We start from the raw sequence: 20,650 nt of genomic DNA, 5'->3' as shown, positions 1-20,650 counted from the left end.
AGAGACACTGTATGCAATTATTTTCCAATGAATCTTGTGCATATAAGCTGCTGGGTAGAGGGGGAAATGCCCTGCTAGTTCCTACAGTGAAGGGGAGACTGCAGTGGGATATCAGTGTTTATTACACATCAGAAAATACTTGGAGGTGCACATCCTGAGACCAGAAATCCCAAGAAGCCAAGATCATTGTGTTTGCTGCTTGCCGGACTACTGATTTATTTAAAATTGTGGATATTTGGTATGAGCTATTAGCAGGATGACATATTGGGGTGAAAGACTGGTGAAGCTGCCAAAAGCATGCAATAGGTAAGTCTACTTCATGAGCTCATTCTGCCACATGTGGGTTGTAAGAACGATATTTCTAACTGATGTCAGTGCTGAATTGACTCATTGGTCTTTTTTTTCCCTCCCCCCCCCAGGTAAAGCAGTTTAAAGCAGTGGAAATGTTGTATTCACAGGTGTTGGAAAAACTGGGATGATATGATTATACTCATGTGATTGGCTGTGACATCGCTCATGTTCTTACTCTTGTCTCTATTCCAGTAATATGTCTGATGCTCTCGCAAATGCGGTATGTGAACGCTGCCAGACTCGATTTGACCCTGCAGAGAGGATTGTGAACAGCAATGGGGAGCTGTATCATGAAAACTGCTTTGTCTGTGCTCAGTGTTTTCGTCAGTTCCCAGATGGACTTTTTTATGAGGTGAGGTCTCATACTGTGTATAAGAGAAGAGAAATAGCTCCACTGAAATGCAAGGAATCAGGTGAAAATTCTGACAGAAATATGAATTTCTGCCTTTCTTGCATGTTTAATTTCTTAGCCCTAAACCTTTGTTGCTATTTTTTTGAGGGGCTTCTGACTTAAATTACATTTTTTTCCTTCTCACATACTCCTTCCTATACATCAATAACCACAAAAACTGTGTGCTTGCTCTTTGGGTAAGAGGCATTTCAAAAAGAAAATATAAGATGTTTCTTAATATTTCATTAGACATTACTGCATTTTTGTCTTTATTTTTAGGCATTTTGCACCAAACTTTTCCAATTGGGCAACTGAAATTGGTGAACCCATTTAAAAATGAGGTTGAACTATTTTTACAGTATATGTGCAAGCACATGTTTTGGGTAACACATTATTTTAAACATTCTGCATTTGCCGTGAGTTTTAGCCTCATGTAGGAGGAGTAGTTCCAAATTACATGAGTAAAAAAACTAAAACAAAAATGAAATTAAAGCCAACTATAGGAAAAGGGCTTTGAACACTTAAAGATTTTTACTGTCTTGTAGCAGCATTGCTATTAATTTAACTGTTGGCTCTGCAAATTCACCATGAGACTGAAGCCATATCTGGATATTTCTTTAAGAAAAACCCTAATGAGTTGTTTAAAAACAGGTGAGGCGGGGCTAGAACTGGAAGATGATTGACCTTGACTAATTGGTCATTTTAATGGAAAATCCTGCTGAACTATGAGGATGTAAGGAGTTAAGTTATTCATGAGGGGTCCTTCTCTCTTGTTTTGTTCACAGTTTGAAGGTCGAAAGTACTGCGAGCATGACTTTCAGATGCTGTTTGCTCCTTGCTGCGGGGAGTGTGGTAAGATGTAGTGCATATCAACGTCATGGAGTAACAGCTATAGGGCTGTGCAAACCTCACACCATTGCAGTGACATCCAGCCCTGGGCTGGGATTGTTGAGGTCATTTTAGGGAGCAGGAGCTCTGGAGGGAAACAAAGCATGATTTGGGGTATTCTGGTTGTGATAATAATCGGGGTTTTTTTCAAAGTTAGACTGTAATAATTTTTGTGGAATTAAAGTGGAAGGATTATGAAGGGCAGTAGACTTTTGATAGGACTGTCTTCTGCATGCATCTCAAGGTGTTGCTTGCCTTTTGCAGGCGAGTTCATTATTGGGCGTGTTATCAAGGCAATGAATAACAACTGGCACCCAGAATGCTTCCGCTGTGAGCTCTGCGATGTAGCACTTGCTGACCTGGGTTTTGTGAAGAATGCTGGCAGGTAAGATAGAGAAGGAGCTCTGAAAGTTTTATCAGTATGTTATTGATACAGTAGTGAGATTTTGAGAGTGGTCAGTTGGTTGTACGCTGAGAGGTGAACCTTGAAAAGGTACAGAAGAAGCTTTAAGAAATAGCCTAATAGGAGATGGGAAATGGAATGAAGGACAGTGTTCTTCATCCAATGAAACATGTAGAAAGCAGAAACTCAAATTTTAGTAGCTAGTGGATGAGTTCTGGAAAAGATAGGGATTTCAGGCAAAAGATTGAATGGCAACTGAGAAAAAGGGATTATGTCATCCTGAGTAGGCTATTTGTGAAGTAAGCTGCTGAGCAGGAAATCAAGATACAGCAGAAGGCCAAGAGAATAACATGAGGATTTCAGCAAAGCCTGTTCACCATGCGATTCTCCTGGTCTTTGGAAATAATTCATTTTATATACAGAAATATAAAAATGAGTCCTAAATGTTGATTAATGCATTTAATTAAGAAGTAAGAAATAAAAACATAAAAGGGAACTTGTACAAAAGCATACCATGATAAGAAAATAAAACAATCCAGCAGTTAGCAGATGGACAATTCATAGTTAATTTCAGACTTTCATAAGTCTTGGGCAAAGGCTAGTAGTTTCCTAGAGTTTATATTCTCACTAACTAAATGCCGAAGAAGAGAAGGAAAGGTTACATACTTGTATCCTGTCCAGCAGGGAGTCCTCTCAACTCCCTCTTCTCTTCCATCATGTGTCCAACTTCTGTGCCTTAGTTTTTGGAATTCAGCATAATTGATTTTCTTTTGACACCTAAGCTTGTTAGAATGGGCTGTTGTGATAGAACCTAGGGTGTTTTGGGAAAGTAGTCAGGATTGAAGCAGTTCAGGCAAGATAAAGGGTGTTTGATTTCATAATTTGTAGACCAAGTCTAAAATGGTAAGGAGCTCATTCCCAAAGCATAGAAAAGGGATGTGCATGTGTATGTATCTGCACATAAAAGATATCATTCACCTGTCATGTGATTTCCTGTAATATTTATCCCCATATCATAGAAGTGATCTCCTACTAAATATTATTGAAAACTCTTGGGCTCTTTTTCCCACTTCTCATCGTACCTGGTCTTCCCCAGTCTGCCTGTCATTTCCAGACGTATTCCACTGGATGCAATTTGTATCAGTGAGGATAGTTAAGATAATCACTATTTTATCTGTAGTGAAGGAATAGTCTTGCTAGATAAGTCACAAAAAATAATTGTGAATCACTTCAAAGATAGGAATCTCTTCTGGACAAAGTAGACTTCACTTCTTCATATGCTTACTTTTTCTTCACTTTTGCCATTTGCGTTCATATGTTTATGATTCTGTATGTAGTGAGGATGAATATGGTATTGCTACGGAGCGTTTTTCCATTCTTTAGTTTGAGGTTTATCAGGATATCTGATGTTTTGCAGAGAATTACGTAAAAGAGACAGCATAGTAAATGTTGTCCAACCTCTGTCTGCAGCTTTGAGACAATTGCAGAGGGCAGATAGAAAAGGTAGTGTGAAGTTTAGTGCTCATCTCCATCTCTGAATGCTGGGAAGAAGTAAAAAAATCCTAAGTCCTATCTTAATTCCAGTCCGGGTTGGGTGCATTGCAGCATTTTGGTCTTTTTTTCTTGCCGCCATTTAGAACCAATTTTTGGTCTACTATGTATTTATTTATTTATGCTTTGAATTTGGGGACTTGAACAAGATGTGTAAGCGTGCTGTCTTTCCAGTCTATCTCAGCAGCGGAGCTTTACTACTGGCACAATATAAAATTTTAAAAGTAGGCTGTATGCATTGTGCAGGGAAGAGTTGTTACTGACTGCTTTGGGAATTAAGTTGTGGGGCTTTTTTGGTGTGTGTTTGGTTTTATTTTAGATGTCCATTTAAATAGCCTCTTTGCTCCCTTCCCTATTCCTAAGTGTTCAGCCCTTGGTTTCACAACTTGGAGATCAGTAGAACTGTACTTCTGTTTGCAGTTTCAGTAAGACAAGAGCATGTGATCTCTGTTGTCAGAGGTGTTCTTGCTAATTGCAGTACCATAAAAACAATGGAGCTTCCCTCCTCAGGATGTTTGACTCTGGGTGGACTATCTTGCTGCGTATTTGTGCTGTCAGCCGATTTTGGTGGAATAGAGCGTTCTTAAGTCGAAGCAGTGACAAGAGTTCACAGTTCAGATTTAGCACTTAGTGAGCTTTCATTTGTCTTACCCTCGTATGTTTGAGGCAACATTACAGTCTTTTTAACACAAAACAGATTGCACAAAGCCTCACGGAATTTCTCAGCTACAAAAAAATACATGACTGGGTCAAAGGCACCATTTAGACTCGTGAGGCAGGAAGTAATGCGGTTACTGAGGGCTAGAATCCGCTGCGTTTCACAGGAAGTTTTGGTCCCATTGTAATGGAGAATATAAATGTAGCGGTTGACGTGATAAGGTACAAAGCAAATCAGAAAGATCATGAGGACCATGATTATCATTTTGATAGCTTTTTCCTTCAGGTGTTTCTCAACTCTATTCCCACTCTTCAGGCTTCGGATGATTAATAGGTAGCAAGTCACTGTAGTAACAAATGGGAAGGTGAACGCTACTGCTAAGGACACAAGGGCATGGTGTGATGCCTTTTCTCTGTAGAGCTGCAGGCAGACGGTTGTGTTTTCCATCTCGACTGTCTGCACACTGAGCAGCAGAGGTGCCATTGCAACCCCAACTATAACCCATAGAAAGGCACAGGCCAAATGGGCATAAAGGGATCTGCGGAGCTTGATGGACTTCACAGGGTGCACAATGGCTAAGAAACGGTCAATGCTGATACACATGAGAAAGTAGATACTGGCGTACATGTTGAGGTAAAAAAGGAAGCCCGTGAGTCTGCATGGAATCTCACCAAATGGCCAGTGGTTACCAGAAAAATGGTACACCAGCCGGGTGGGAAGTACCAGGACGAAGGACAGGTCAGCCACAGCAAGATGCATCAGGAAAATGTTGGCAGGTGTGCCTGACTTTTGGTCCCGGATGAAGAGCCAAAGAGCCAGAGCATTGCCGACAAAAGCCAGGATGAAGTCCAGGAAGTAGAAAGTGGCAAAAAGGATGTTCTCGAGGTGTGTCTCTTTGCCACATTGCTCTGATGTTTCCGAAGAGAAATTTGATTGATTTGAGCAACTGAAGAATAGGCTTGAGGGATCTGCTGGGCCATTCATTTTTCACCACAGTTTTGAACTAAAAAAAACAAACCTGAAAGAATTGAGACAGTATATTACAAAAGAGCCTGATTTTGTGAAGAAGAAAAAAAAAAACCAAAACCCACCCAAAAAACCCACGCATGGAAACCAGTGATGTCTCTTCTTTGCTATGTTGGTATTTAATACAACAGGTCAGTCTGAGTTTAAACCCTTATATAAAAATTCTCAATACCTCCTGCTCAGCTAGGTTTTCCAGACCACTAGTTCCTGTTGAAGGAACCATTATGAAGAGCTAGTTAGCTGATCATGAGCTTGTCTCCAACCTGTGCTGAGACCAGTTGAATAACAGAGTAGTGAAGTGCTTATGTGTCTGGTTAATGGAAGAGTGGAAGTGGGTTCTGTATGTCTAGCTAGAAAGTATTTGCTATGTTTAATTTGAAAGCCTGATTCAGGACTGAAGAGCTCCTACGAAGTTAGCTTTTCTGAGCACAGGTATCTGTTGGAAGGTGACCTGGTTTAGAATATCTGTCTTGTTCCTAGAAGAGGTGGAAGACAGGACAGGTATTGCTGTTATTAAAAAACCGACAGGGTTCCTGAAAGTCTTTGAGAATTATTTTAGTCTAAAGTCCTGTATTTAAGGCAAATGCGTCTAATTCCAATATAGGAGGAAACTTTTCAGATGGGTAGTAACATCTCATTTGAACAGCAAAAAGCACTGAATTGACTCATAAAAGATTATTAGTAATGCTTACGCTGTCAGTTACTTGTCAAAGTGTTATCCTTCCCTGCAGCTTTCTTCTTCTCCAAGCATAACTCTCTCTTTCTCTCTCAAAAGCCTGAACTCTACTGTAGCTTATCCAGGGCCTTTTCCTAGTAGCAGCTTAGGAAAACTGAGCTTAGCCTTACCAGTCTCTGTTGTTTGCAGGGTCCTGAACAGCATCAACAAAAAGTGGTAAGATTTTCTGGGTGCCTACCCATGGTTTTTCATACGTTTCTCCTCTGTGTGTATAGGTGATAGGGAAGTGCAGGCATTGTCTTTGTTTCTCGGATTCCTGAGAGGTGTTACAGTATATACAGGAGTAACTCCATTGTGCTTACCATTGCATTTTGTACTGATTGACCATTTCTCTATAATATTCAATACATCTTTAAATACATCCATTTTCCTCTACTGAGGGTAGAATTTTAAGACAATTGCTGACATTGTTAGCTAAAATTTTTAGTCTCAGGCAGAAGCTATGCTGCATGCTGAAATCTTACACCATTAGGCAGTTGAACCAAGGCATTATGCAGTGCATCCAGCTTCCCAACAGAACTGATTATTCAGATGTCTAAAAATATTGGTGGCTACTCAAGAAACTGAAATGGGATTAAGAACAGACCAAAATATTGGAAAATGTGAAGAAAATTCCAAGGTAATTACCATCTTTTGTTTGGCTGCTGTCACTTCCAGGTTACAGAAAACTGCACTAGCTAGTTCACAGTTGAAGAGGCAAAAGTCAACAGAAGGGAGACAGAATGAAATTCAGAAACTGAAATTTCTTCATATTGCCACAGAGGGGCCTTCTTACTCCTTGCATTGCCTAGGTACCCTGCATGTTTATGGCACAAAAAAGACTAGGTTTGGGTGTATGGGTACTCACTGCCTACTGCCAGCTGCATGCTTTGTTGTAGTCCTAGAGATGGCAACACATTCTTATCCTGGAATTACTAGAAGTACATGTGCAAGGAAGACTGTACAGCCCTTTTTTCCAAGGGACATTTTATCTATAAAAGTACATGTGAAATCCTGCTTTCATATACAAAAGGAAAATTCCCTGTTGCAGTTTTCTGTGTGAATTCCCTGGGTTTGCAGAGGATCCTGCAATTTTTGTTCCTAGTGTTTATTTGCCCCTTACAAAGTAAAGCCTGCAAGTATTTTTGAACACAAGATTTTGAAGTCTGTATGTGACAGTAATGTTGAATGCTCAAATACTTGTCCTTCCTGGATGGACTTGGTTTAAATATATATTTTTCTATTGCATACAAAAGAGAAATACAATGAGACCATGTCTTTTTACTGGCTGTTAATTTACAATGGTACCTATCACCTGATGATAGGTTGTGGCTGTGTAGCCTTTTTTGTGTCAGGCACTTTGTTTAAATACGCTTTTCATCTGTGAAAAATGTTATCAGGGGGTCTTTATATATACACCTGTCAGCTATCGGGTGGTCTGATGGCTAAGCGTTAATCTGTACATGGTTGTGACACCGCTGAGAAAGCAGTAAATCCTGGCTTGTACCAGCTGAAAAGGCAGAAGCAAGAGTTGTCTAATGCATCAGCAAAAAGTGGTAAGATTTTCTGGGCACCTTTTCCCTGTTCACAAGCTAAATACTAGGGCTTTAGCAGCATGATACATTGAACTGATTCTCTTTGAGCTGATTTGCTAAAGAGGATCTTTGGGATTCAGATTCGGCTGAGTGTCAGTGTCAGTCTTGGAATAGCCAAGACTTGAAAGTTGGGAGTTTTGTCCTCACTGATGGCAGCGTTGCGTCTGCCATTGATTTCTGTCTGGACATGCTGTCACTGCAAAATACTGTGGGGTGGAGTAGAGAGGAGAATATCCGAGCTATCTAGAAGCCCAGTATGTCAGTGTTAGGAAGGGAGAGGCTTAGAACTAATGATAAAATTGAAATAGATTCAGTCTTTTTGAGTGAGTGCCTTCATAGAAGAGCTGCTGTTACTTAATTTACTTTTTAGAGCAAGGTGAAGGGAGGTATTTTTCATTGCCTGGTCAGAACTCATAGAAGAGGGAAGTGGGCCTCTTTCTAATTTTGCTTAGGTTTTAGATTGGAAGGGCATTTTAATCAAGAGGGATTTTTTGGTGTTTTGTTGGGTTTTTTTTTTACAATTCTGATTGTTGATGTGAAAACTGTGGTGTAGCACTTGAGTAGGTTAGGAAAAAAGCTGGTATGTCACTAGAATTAATTGCTAAGCTTATTTTTAGAATTGATAAGTTTTAAACAAAATGCTACAACTTTTTAAGTAATAGTTCTTTGGCAGTGTGTTCTGTAGACAGTGTGGAAAACCCTTTGCTTTTATGTACAGTTTCACTTCTATTTTGCCTGTTCTTATCCTATCGATTTAAAATAAATGTGTTTAATTTTTTTTTTCTTTCTTTTTGGTTTGTCATGCTTACAAAAAAGCACTCAAAGTCCTAGAAAGCTTGTTGTGCTAGCCTGTATGAATGCTAAGAGCAAACTAGAAACCTTCACAAATGACCTAGAAGGTGTAGCTTGTGCTAAGCTGTATGGCGCAAGAGGCTTTGACTCCACAGACAGAAAACTCCTTTAGGAGTCTGGCTTATTGTCCAATAATTTCCGCTCGGATTGCACTCTTGGTGTTGTGCGAATATTTAGTGATTTACATATTGCCAAACAGAGCACTATTCTGGAATGAGCCATTATCCCAGGCCTCCCAGGGTTGAGCTGTAATGGGAATGTCACTGCTCATTTGAAATGCATGCACACTGGCCGTATTTTATGCCCGTATTTTTTCTCTTCTCCTCAGAAACAAGCAAGATAACAATCCACAAGGCTGTCAGTATAGACACAACCTGATTACTGTTTCATCAGATGCTCTCTCTATCATTAATGAAACAATTAACCAGCAGAAGAAATATTTAGCTTATTGTAAGTTAGGTACCTGGCTAGTTTGGAGCTTTTGTTATAATGCCCACTGTGGATAAATTTGAACTATATGTTGGGGTTTGTACTGGATATCAGAAATTCCTGTTCTTGCTCTCAGCTAGAGCAGTTTCTGGTTTGGGATTATGCTAGTTTGTGGGTTTTTATGATTATGGTTGTAGTGTCTTGTCAAATGGGAATGTCTCCTATCTTTCACTGAAAGTACTCTTCATTAGAAATAGTGCACTTCTGACTGAAATAATTCTCCTGAAAATCACTCCCTGCTGAGCCTCCCACCCTTCAGCTGAAATACTTGTTTCTTGTGAGCATCAAAGCAGTGTCAGAGAGCAGGGGAGATACCATACAACTGTCAGTTTTCCTGGCACAAATGGATGTACATTAGGTACAGAAGTTTGAAAACTTTGGAGTAGTGTTGTAAAGAAGAGTGAGGAAATTATTCTTTGAAGTTCAAAAACTGCTGCCTGTTCTTAGTTTCAAACATTTCCATTATATTCATCCGCCCTTGTGTGTGTGTGTCTGTCCACCTCGCTACACCAGCTAAAACTAATGCCGTTAGGAAAGCTCCTTCATTATTCTGCTAACAGAAGTTTGTCTCTTACCTCTTTACCGTGCAGTCCTATGGGTGGAGTATAGGATCCTTTTGGGGAAAACCTCAAGGAACTCCTTCTGATGCCAGCAAACCGAATAGAAGCAGCAACGGTGAAAACAAGAAGATGATCCAAAAAGAGCACAGTTGCAGCGTTGCTGAGGGTGGAGAGGGAGCCCCTCTATATAGTGTCTTTCTAGCTCTGATAGCGCATTATCAGCTGAGTCACACAACAGAGCAGGGGAAAGGACACCCCAGCACTTGAAGAGCAGTTTTCATCCCAGCTGAGCTCTTGGCACTGGGGTTGCTGCTGCTGTTATAGATATGAATATACTGTATGAATATTCCAGTGTTCATGGTGCTCACTAAAGGCTGCTACTGAACTCCCGGCCCTGAACACAGACTTCTTGGAGTCCCCTGATTATTTTAGGAGGGTGGAGAGAAGCATTGTTTGGGGGAAGTCTGGTATTAATAGACACAACAGGACATTTCAGAATGGGATAATTCCATAATGGTGGGAGTGGGGAGGGGGAGAGGGAGAGGGGCGGCTGCTATGGTAACAGCTTAGCCTGTCCAGCACTTCCCTTTGCTTGCAATAGAGGAGGGTCTATGGGACAGCAGAGAGGGTTTGTGAGTGGGGAGGGGTTGATAATGGTTTATCAGTGCAAATGGCTGAAGGCATCTTATTCAGCTGAATGAGAGGGGTCTCTTTCAGGACACTTGCTTCAGGGTCCCTATGTCCTGCCCCGTATAATTACTCTGCATTTGACAGTGCCGAATAAAATTGATGCCTTTATGCTGAGATGAGCACAGCTGCATGTTTCCTTATAATGGGGTGCTGTCTGCTTTTTCTGGACTCTGTCTGGGCAGACAGTGGTTCCAGTCCTGTAGAGAGACACTTGCTGACAGGAGGACTCAGATTTGGAGAGAATAATAATGATACTTAGCACTTAGACAGGCGCCTGCCAGCTGAGGGTCATAAATGTTTGAGGTCTCACAACAACATCTGTGTTGTATTCTTATCCCCATTTTACAGATCTAAGGGTAAGTGATTCATCACAGCAGAATTTGGGAAGGGGCCCCTGCAAAGAACCCACTACTTGAGCCATAAATCTACCCTTTCCATTTGAACTTTTCCTTTTGTCTGGTGCCTTCTGAGAATGACCTGTAAATCTCAGTGAGTGTTTCACACAGTGATACAGTGAAAGGAAGCAAGCAGGCTTGTCTGGTGTGTGACAAAGAAACCCACAGAAGTCATTCTTCTGTCATTTTCATTTTATCATAAATTCTTACCAGGCTGCAGCATTGCAGCTAGAGGGCTAGGTAATAGGCAAGTAAACTGAACAGCTTCTTTTTATAGCTCCTAAATATTGGGATGAAACTGGTGGATTCCGTCAGCCTTTACGGAAATTTTTTATGCCTTTGCCTAGGCTTTTCTACCAGAAATTTGGCTTATCTACCTGTTCAGGACAGTACTTGTAATGTGTTCTAGAACATGTGATAGGAACACAGTTGCATTTACCACACAAAATTGAAAAATTGCGTAGTGCTTTATTTTCTTTCATTTAGGAGTAAAAGGAATTTGTAGGCAGAAGAGCTAGTATTCAGTGGTCTCTTGTTTGCCCTAGCTATTGAACACTAAGAAACCCAGCAAGGTAAAGGCATTCAAGCAACATGCTTTGGTTTAATATTTTTTATTCCCTCTCCTCAACTCCCTCCCAGTGCTGTAATGCTTCTGTTATGGCTGGATCCCGTAGTTGCTAATAGAAAGAGGGTGTTGCCAACTTTCCTTGCCCACCTCTCAAAAAAGATGGAGAAGAACTGGAAAGGATACCTAGAAGAATGACAGGGTGATATCCCTCCTGGGATATAAATCAGTGAATGCTGGAGGAGTGTTCTAAGGAAATACAACTCTGACTGCTCTACCCACATATTCTTTTCTGTGCATCTGGTGTGAAAGACAGGATACTAAACTAAATTATGTTTAGTCTGAACTCGGAAGACACTTCTGTTGTATAAAGTACATGCTACAGCATGCACTGTACGGTGTTTTAGGAGAAAAAATTTCTTAATATTTTCTTGTGTTTACTTTATTCAACCAGGCATCTGTGCAGGCCATGCCATAACCGTGAAAAAGCTAAGGGACTGGGCAAGTACATCTGTCAGAAGTGCCACTTGATAATTGATGAGCAGCCTCTGATGTTTAGGAATGATTCCTACCATCCGGATCACTTCAACTGCACCCACTGTGGGTATGTTCTCGTACTCTAAACTCTGACAAAAAAAGGAGAGAGACAAACAGTACAGTCAGCAGTGCAGTCCTCTCCAAGGCCTAAACTTTGCTGCCTTCACATTGTTGAATAAGCAGAAATTGTGTGAGGAGAAATCAAAATAAATTTGGAAAGCCTACAGGAACTTTAGTTTTATTTTTCCATTCAATGTTCTTTTATCCTAAACTTGAATGACACTATTTTATACTGAAAATGAAAATAGTTCCTTGGAATGAACTTACCTGAAAGGCTGTGTGCAGATTACAATAATAGTGTTGTCCAAAGATAGCTGTTGCCAGGCTATTCAAAACAGTTTAACTTTGCATTCCTGGATAGAAAAAAAAGATGACTTGGTGAGCTGTGTCAGTCTTCTGGCACAGTCCATTACCATGCTGATACCTGTCTGACCAGAATTACTCACTGTGAAGGCAGTATAATTGGAGCACAGTACTGCCCTAGAGTGGGTAACAGTGCTGAAGAATAACGTAAACGGCTCAGTGCTGAGCATTACTAGGATGGTCCTTGTACCTGAGCTATCCCATTTAGAGACAGCTTGAGACTTTGCATGTTACTGCATTGTTCCATGTAAGTGCACCTCATGTTTCTACCAGAGTATCTAGTCAAAGACATGGTATTCCACCTGTGTTCTCATCTGGCACGCTACAAAAGCAATTTTAGAAAGATGAGTTGACAATAACTGTATTTCACTAGCTTAACTTAATGACTTTGCATTAGTAGCATGAATGTTGTCAAAGTATGTTAACTTCCAAGTTTAGTCTTCCAAAACTTCATCTCTGGCGCTAAAGAGCTTCTCCTGGTGTTCTTAGCTCAGGGACATGTTTCTGTTTTCAGGAAGGAGCTGACTGCTGAGGCTCGGGAACTGAAGGGAGAACTGTATTGCCTGCCCTGCCACGACAAAATGGGAATCCCCATCTGTGGAGCCTGCCGCAGGCCCATTGAAGGACGAGTGGTCAATGCTCTGGGAAAGCAATGGCATGTTGAGGTGAGGCATCTCTGAATCGAAAGCTTCCTTCGGGAGCCATTCTGGAAGAGGAGTAGTGCTAGTTGGAAGCTGTAGACCTGTAATACATGAATTCAGATAAAAATCAATTGCTTATATTTCAGGTTGTCTTCTCCTTATGTGAGTGAATGAGTACAGCAGGGTCGTCAGGGTTGCCTAAGCAAGCTATGCTTTCACGACAATAATAACCTTAATTTAAAAATGCCTGAGTAAAGTTTCTTGCAGAATATGGTTCACTGAAAAGCATTTACTTACTAGTAAATTTACATATTCACTATGATGTACATATGCTCTCCAAGCCCAGTTAAGAGGTTCATAACAGTATTAGAATTTGTAATGCAGGCAGAGCCAGTGCAATTCTTGTTTTTTAAGCTTTTTCTGCTCAATTGCTTCTATAACTTTCAGCTGAGTCATTACAGCTTGCCCTGAAGTTTTTTAGTGATTTCTGTTTTTAGTGATTTAAGCCTCCTAGGGCTTGAACTGGGAAAGATGCTGCTGCTCATTTGAAGTGCATTCATACCAACCGTGTTTATGTTGCTGTTTCTCTTCTCTGAAACAAGCAAGACAACAGTCCGCAAGTATATCAGTATAGACACAAGGTGATTGCCCTTTCAGCAGGTCTTCTACCTAACTTTAATACAATTCTTAATTACTATAGTAGACTAAATGTTTCCACTTTTCTTTTACTTTCATAAAGATTTTCCTGTCTGATTTTTATTAAAGCATTAGGGGGTAACAGTTTTAAACTGAAAGGATAGATTTAGACGAGATATTAGGTGGAAATTCTTTACTGTGAAGGTGGTAAGACACTGAAACAGGTTGCCCAGGGAAGTTGTGGATGCCTCATCTTTGGAAGTGTTCAAGCCAGGTTGGACAGGGCTTTGAGCAACCTGGTCTAGGGGAGGGTGTCCCTGCCCATTGGCAGGGGGTTGGAACTAGATGATCTTCAAGGTCCCTTCCAACCCAGACCATTCTATGATTAAGTGTCTCGCACTGAGCCATGGTTTGTAGCCATGCAAAGTTTTTCCCTGGTGATGGAAAAGTCACTTTGCCTACCACTGAATGTCTTTTTTTCTTTTACAGCATTTTGTTTGTGCCAAATGTGAGAAGCCATTCTTGGGGCACCGACACTATGAGAAAAAAGGACTGGCTTATTGTGAAACTCACTATAACCAGGTAAATTCTGCCATCTGTACTGTGGGTACTTGCTCGGACTGGCCAAAGCTTTTTTGCATTTTATGTATGCAAAGCTCTGCAGATTTTGCATAATCTGAATTTGTAGAGGCAACGCAATATTAAGAAATTAGTGATATTTAACACAAAAAATAGTTTTTCGTAGTAGATGTGAAAAGTGATGCTGAGAACAGAACAGAAATGTCTTGGGGATATTGATTTTTCTTTGTGCCATTGGAAAAAAACAAAAAAAACACTGACCATGGGTTGTGATTAAAATTCTGTAATTCTGCTCCAAAACGATTTGTGTGGACTTCTTTGATAATTACTTGCTTCCATGGCCTAAGATGAATGTTGTGCTGTCTAAAGCATAATAAAAGTATGTTTCAAAAGCCAATCAAAACCTATTTTTTCTGTATGACTCTACTGAACAGCTATGAGTTTGGTATTTTCTTTTGTCAGGTAAATCAGTCTCTCTCATAAGAGATAAGTGTTACTGTTTTGAAACTAGCTCTAGGTTTTATTTTGATGTTTATAGTTAAGCATCAGGAGATGTTTGTCTACAGTAAGTATCATACTCTACTGATCCTCTTTTTTCCAAATTGCCACATGTACAGGACTTTAAGATCACATAACAGTGGTAGAGTGTGAGGCAGCAACAAAAAAGGTTTTGTAGTATTTAGTGGTATGAGATCCAAAGGAACATAGACTGTTTGGCAAGTGTATGAGAAGTTATTCAGAAGGATTAAATTGGTATATTTGGGGTCTATTGCAAAGTCTGGGAATTCTTTGATTGTTAGGATTTAATATTCACACCAGCTGTGTAATTTGGGGAGCATTAGTCAGTAACATGAGTTCCTGTTCTTATTTCTTTTGCTATGCAGCTCTTCGGAGATGTGTGCTACAACTGCAGCCACGTGATAGAGGGAGATGGTAAGATTTGTTCTCTCCTTGTTTTGGGTTGCTGTCCTTGTTCCATTTGTTAGTGCAGCTGTTGCAGTCCCACAGTTGCAAGGCACCAGTGTTTCTTTTCACATCTGGCCTCATTTGAATTTGGATACAAATTTGAATTTAAACAATCCGGCAGTTTCCTCTTATTTTGTGCTTTTGCTTTTGCAGTGGTATCAGCTCTTAACAAGGCCTGGTGTGTGAATTGCTTCTCCTGCTCCACCTGCAACATCAAGCTTACACTGAAGTAAGTCAGTGTTTGTATTTTGGACCATATGAGACATTTGTCCCTAAGGCAAGGTACCAGCTTGGGGGAGCTATGAGCCAGTGTCTCTCTGAGGGCAATATACCTTTTCTCTGTGGGAGCAGGTTCTTATAGTTCCCCTGCTTTCAGAACTCAAAGGGAGCTGGGACTCACCATCCTCTCTAATTTATTTTTCTTCATTAATCTATTCTGTAAAAAGGTTGGGTAAGAGGAGAACTCCTTCAGCAGTACATAGGGAAGGCTCTAAATGTTGAGTAACTGCCTGTCCTGAAATACCTGCAGCCTCCATGTCTCCTTAGTCTGGATGCTTCCCCCAATGACAATATTTGCAATTGCATAGATTGTTTTGAAAGAAAATGTTATGCTAGTTACCTCGAATATGTAGAAGAGGGACAGAAGACAAAGCAATCCTATATTTTTCCTTTCTCGGGTTCAAACCCTGGATTGGCCCCTTGTATCTGAAGGAGCTCTAACTGATCACAAAGAGGACCTTTGAAGTGACACTTCTATTCTATGATAACAGCATTATTATTCTAGACTGTTACATACAAATACATAGCAAAATCTTGCTCTTTATTTAGCAATACTATAGACCCCCGTTCCCTGATAAGAACCCAATCTCTGTACTTACGTGACCAGACAAGGAAGTGAGTTGTTTTATACATGCAGCAGAATACAAACAGCAGCATTTACGTAGATGCATGGAGACTTGATTTCATGAAGCATATCATTTGCAAATAACATTTTAATAGCCCGCTGTTCTTTGTGTTAAAGGAATAAGTTTGTGGAGTTTGACATGAAGCCTGTATGCAAGAAGTGCTATGAGAAATTCCCTCTGGAGCTGAAGAAACGCCTGAAGAAATTGTCAGAGCTGGCATCCAAGAAGGCACATCCCAAAGCTCTGGATTTAAACTCTACTTAAACAGGTCTGTCAGTCTACTGACTGCACTCTTACAGTCATAAGCTGCTGCTCACAGCAGCTGGTGATTATAGAGGCAATTACTAAGAACAAACAAAACCGAAGATAAGTAGTACCTTCCCCTGCTTCTGGTAATGTAGCTTGCATCTTGACTATCCCTTTTCTCAAGCAATAGTCTATTAACACTGGCAGAAAGAGGAATATGGTTTCTGCTTGAGCAGTTTACAGGCTGGTTATTAATTTGCTAATAACAACTTATTGTGCCTTTGTGGAATTGTACGCAGTCTTTCCTTCCTCAGTTGAATTGTAGTTCTCTCTCCATTCCTCTATAGTCTGAGGAATTTGGAAACAGTGGTTGAGTGTAGGGGTGGAAGAAATGTGTGATTTGATCTTTTTCAGTTAAAGTATAAAAATTTCTTTTCTTACCCTGGGTGAAGACGTTTTTAATTTTTTAATACGTAGGCAAGTATTTTGAAAGCTGTCACTCTTTGCTACATGCAGAATGTTCTTGTCTTTCTCAAGATTCCTACTGAGCACATATGGATGCCGTACAGCTGTACAGTCCTCTGGTTGGCAAGTTTACTGGGAAAGCCCAGGAACCAATAGTTACGGTGTCTGCACTGCCCCCTTGTCTGGCTTAGGTCCAACGTTAAGACAGGTGAAGAAGTTTGCTTTTCTGCTTCCCAGTTCAGTACTAAGTAGATTTCAACTGTCAAGGCCATGTCAGCCTCTTCAGAATAGCTGGTCTCTCCTTAAGGAGGAGGTGGCTATGGGAAACAAAAGATTTTGTTAGAAAGTGACACTATAATTTTCTCAGTTTGTTCTCTACTACTACATGGGTACTAGAGCTTCTAGTGGTCAACACAAGGCATGTCCTATCCACTCGCATAGCTGACATTTCTTGAGGCAATGCAGCTGAAGCCTTGGTTATTCTTTTACACAATGAAATCTAACTGATAACACGGTACCAATTTAAGCCCTTCAGTTTCCCCATCCTTCTCACTTTATTTGAAAGGTGAGTAGACCCTTGTTGGTCATGCTTCAGAAAGCCCAGTTACGTGAAGGGATTTCTAGTATTTACGGTTTGTAGCAAAATATGCAGAAAAAACACAGGAAGTATTTTTCCTAAAATTTTCACACAAATAAGAGTTTCTCATCACCTTTCTTCTTAAGACCTGCATGTACTTACAGAGAGGACCTTAGACATGAAACTGGACATCTTAAGCATATAGTTCCTCTCTGAAGTTTTGCCTGTCACTGGTGAAGTTTAACTGGTCCTACTGTCTCTGCTAGTACAATGCAAGGTGCTGAGAAATTTACTGGTTTTGAACATTCTCAATATTTCTTTAGGGGTGAGCCATCAGTAGTGTTGTTCTGGAGCCCACCTGTGTGTTGTATAATGATGGTGAGCTCCTGAGACCTCTGGAGCTGTCCCCCAGTTTCTTGCGCTGAACTAAGATGAGCAGTCTGAAAATCTCTTTCCATGAATAGCTGGAGACTGTGCCTGCCCTTTTGCAAGGTGGACAGGATGAAAGGCACTGGAGGACTGCTGTCCCTTGCATGATTTATATTTTCCAAAAGGTGACTAGTTTAGTAGGTGAAATGAAGAGCAGTTGGGCCTAGGCACCACCCTGCAGGCCCAGGTGAATTAGCTAGCAAGAAGCTAAAGCTTTCTCACTTGTATGTGTGAGCAGCAACTGGATAGGGGCAATAATCTACCTTAACATTATCCTCACTGCCATGACACTCTGCTCAGAGTAGATGGGTTGACAGTTGGACTTGATCTTAAAGGTCTTTTCCAACCTTAATGATGCTGTGACTCTGTAAACAAGATAATAGCTAAAGCATTTCTAGCTCTTAACACGCTTGCTGTAGCTACTACCCATGAAACTGCACCAGTGATATCATAGCAGTGGTGGGAAATCCTGGTTAACTGTGTGCAGATAAGAATCCCACATGCGAGACCATCTCTTAGATACCTACAGGCTTTGCTAATTCAATTTCCTTCAGCTGCTTTGCTTTTTGTTGCCATAAGTTACCATAAACTTTTAACTGGGGTTTACTGCATTCACTATAACACCGATGAGGGGATTTTAACAGTAGAACTCTTTCATCCTCTTCTGACCAAGATGCGCTGTAGATTACAGTAACAGTAGCTGCTTTTGTCACTGCTTTAGGAGAACACGTGGCTAGTTACTGTTCTCTCACCAGCCTTTAAATGGCCTTTTAGTTAAGGACACAAAGAGCAGCATGTCTTCTGGTGCAGCGTGGCCACTGCAAAGACCGGTCTTGTAAGCATATTCTTTGGCATTTTTTTCACAGCATAGAACACAAGAACTACTGATGTAGGTGCAGTTCAGTATGCTATGCAGATTCTTCTCAGCATAAAACATTCAGGTCTGTTCCTATAATCTTAGTCACAGGCTACGTCTAATGCTAAATCTGAGCAGCTGTGTATCTCCTGAGAAGATGGTGGAGGAACACACAGCCACACAGCTACTGGTAACTAGCAGGCAATAGGTGATATTCTTTTACTGGCCACTCCAAGTTCAGCAATGGAAAATGCATGTATGTAGAGGTGAACGGAATTATTTTTATACTGCAAGTAGAGATTTACTGTGTGCTTTCACTTTGTCTCATGTTAGAAGTTCAGTAAACCTAATAAGATTCAGTGTTCAAAGGACAGTTGATATCACTCTCTTGGATAAGCTGTTTGGTTCTCTAGGATTTGGATTATGTCCCTATCTTCAGAGCATTTCCCAAAATTAGTGGAGGAAAAAAATCACCATGATCCCTGATCTCTATATTAGTGGAGGGTAATGTTCTCGTAGTATCTCTTAAATTACTGTTTTTTCACAATCATATATAGCCTGCAATGTGCAGAGTTACAGCAGTGAATATTAAGACATACCTTTTGTGGGACAGTGGAATTGAAGGAGTAGGAGAAATAACTATAAATAGTTTAAATAAATGCATCTTCCTCTAATTCTTTGAGTCCGCTTTTTAAAAAAGTGGAATATAATGCAGTCTTACGAATTCTCCTTCTTGTGTTGATAGGCTGATAGGTTGGGTTTTGGTTTGGGTTTTGGTTTTGTTTTTTAAATAAGATCAAGGTCTTAGTCAGAAATAAGCTGCATGCTTTTTTCCATTGCTGTAAATAGACATGCTGGCCAAATTCATCCTAGGTATCACACCACTGGAGAGTATAGATTTATATCAAGGTTGAACTTGGGTCAGAAGTCTACACTTAGAAAAGCTGTTGTCTCATTATATACATTTATAGTTTACATTCATATTTATATATACTGAACTAAAATCACTAATATTCACTGAGTACACTTGAAAATGGTTTTACTTTTAGAAACCACAGTATGTGAAGCTTGTTTGTATTCAAAGGGTATGTTAATCACTTGCAATCTTTCTTTATGGCAACCTAATCTGCTCTCTGGGGTTTGCATCCTGGTCTTCTACAGCAGTCTGTGCAATGGAGGCAAATACTGTTCAACCTTCTGTACAGAGAGTTTCTAGATGTCACGTGTTTTGTATTAGATGATGTGACTGACGCTTTTTTAAAAAGTGGCTGGATGATGAAGGAATAGATTGCAGGCAAACATAATAAATGTGGTTGTACTAGTCTGTAAAGCACCATTAAGTGCTGAGGATGGTATAGACTGAGTAAAAGAATTAGCAGCTACTTGTCTTGGTTCAGGCTTTGATGAGCAGTGTGGATTCTGCACCGTGTGGAGCTCTCATTTTATCACACATTGCTTGTGCTGTCTAACCAGAACATCTGATTGTGGATTGAAATGTTGTAATACTGTACCTTTTTATGTTCCTGTAATAAAGTTAACTGTAATACATTTTAAATCTTTACACAAAAAACAAATGTAAGAAAGTTGTGTATTGTACAGTAAAACAAAAAATCACATTTGCAGTGCTGAGCCAGAGAGCATTATGCACTTTGAAGAACTCTGGGAATTGCCCAAACCTGATGCACTGTCATGGTAAATTCACGTTTTGGATCTGTGCTGCTTCTGTGATGATGTATTGGTTGATGAGGATGTGCAGAAGGGGGTATCCTCCTTTGTGTTGTGTTTATGACGAGTAGATGGGATGCTGTGATCATTTACAGGCTGTAGTGGATGTTTGGTAGGTTTAGATTACATGGATCTAGAGCAACTATTCAATTTTCGTGTTAAAAAGACGTTGTGGTTGATTTTCTGCAGTGTTTATTTAAAAACCAGAAACAATACAGTTTGGCTGCAAAATTTCTTCTTGTACAGGTGAAGTATTGAATGCTTCTCACTTATAGCCAGTTAGATCAGACACAGGATGACAAAACAACTCAAAGTCATTAGTCTCAAACGTTTCCATTGCCAGCAATGGACAATATCTAATTGCATGCAAAAGGATCAGCTATTCTGACAAGTGTGGCACTCAGAGATGCAGAAAAAGAGTGGGGCTCTTCCCTGCCACCCATGTACAAAACTCCCATAAGCGTTTGAATTTCACACGCACGCATCTCAGGGAACAAGAGAACCATTGTGCATACATTGGCAAATTTGAGAGATCT

At 40.3% G+C, this 20,650-nt stretch overlaps 2 protein-coding genes across 2 annotated transcripts; one reads left to right on the top strand and one right to left on the bottom strand.

Moving 5' to 3' along the window:
* Positions 1 to 543: 543 nt before the first annotated feature.
* Positions 544 to 16,080, top strand: LIMS2 (LIM zinc finger domain containing 2; the record flags this gene model as incomplete). The annotated part of the gene is made up of 9 exons (XM_082003443.1): positions 544 to 703; positions 1,528 to 1,594; positions 1,895 to 2,015; positions 11,584 to 11,733; positions 12,604 to 12,754; positions 13,856 to 13,948; positions 14,830 to 14,878; positions 15,065 to 15,140; positions 15,933 to 16,080. Exons 1-9 carry the CDS (start codon positions 548 to 550, stop codon positions 16,078 to 16,080), a joined length of 1,011 nt encoding a protein of 336 aa, XP_081859569.1. The 5' UTR covers positions 544 to 547.
* On the bottom strand, positions 4,192 to 5,517 carry GPR17 (G protein-coupled receptor 17; the record flags this gene model as incomplete). Its single annotated transcript, XM_082003780.1, has 1 exon — positions 4,192 to 5,517. The coding sequence occupies exon 1, from the start codon at positions 5,224 to 5,226 to the stop codon at positions 4,192 to 4,194; it is 1,035 nt and encodes a 344-aa protein (XP_081859906.1). The 5' UTR covers positions 5,227 to 5,517.
* Positions 16,081 to 20,650: the final 4,570 nt, after the last annotated feature.

This window comes from Phaethon aethereus (genome assembly GCF_964289735.1).
Source record: "Phaethon aethereus genome assembly, chromosome: 9".
Lineage (NCBI taxonomy): Eukaryota > Metazoa > Chordata > Aves > Phaethontiformes > Phaethontidae > Phaethon > Phaethon aethereus.
The sequence above is the reverse complement of the archived record's forward strand: the minus strand, read 5'-3'. Positions and strand labels throughout refer to the sequence as shown.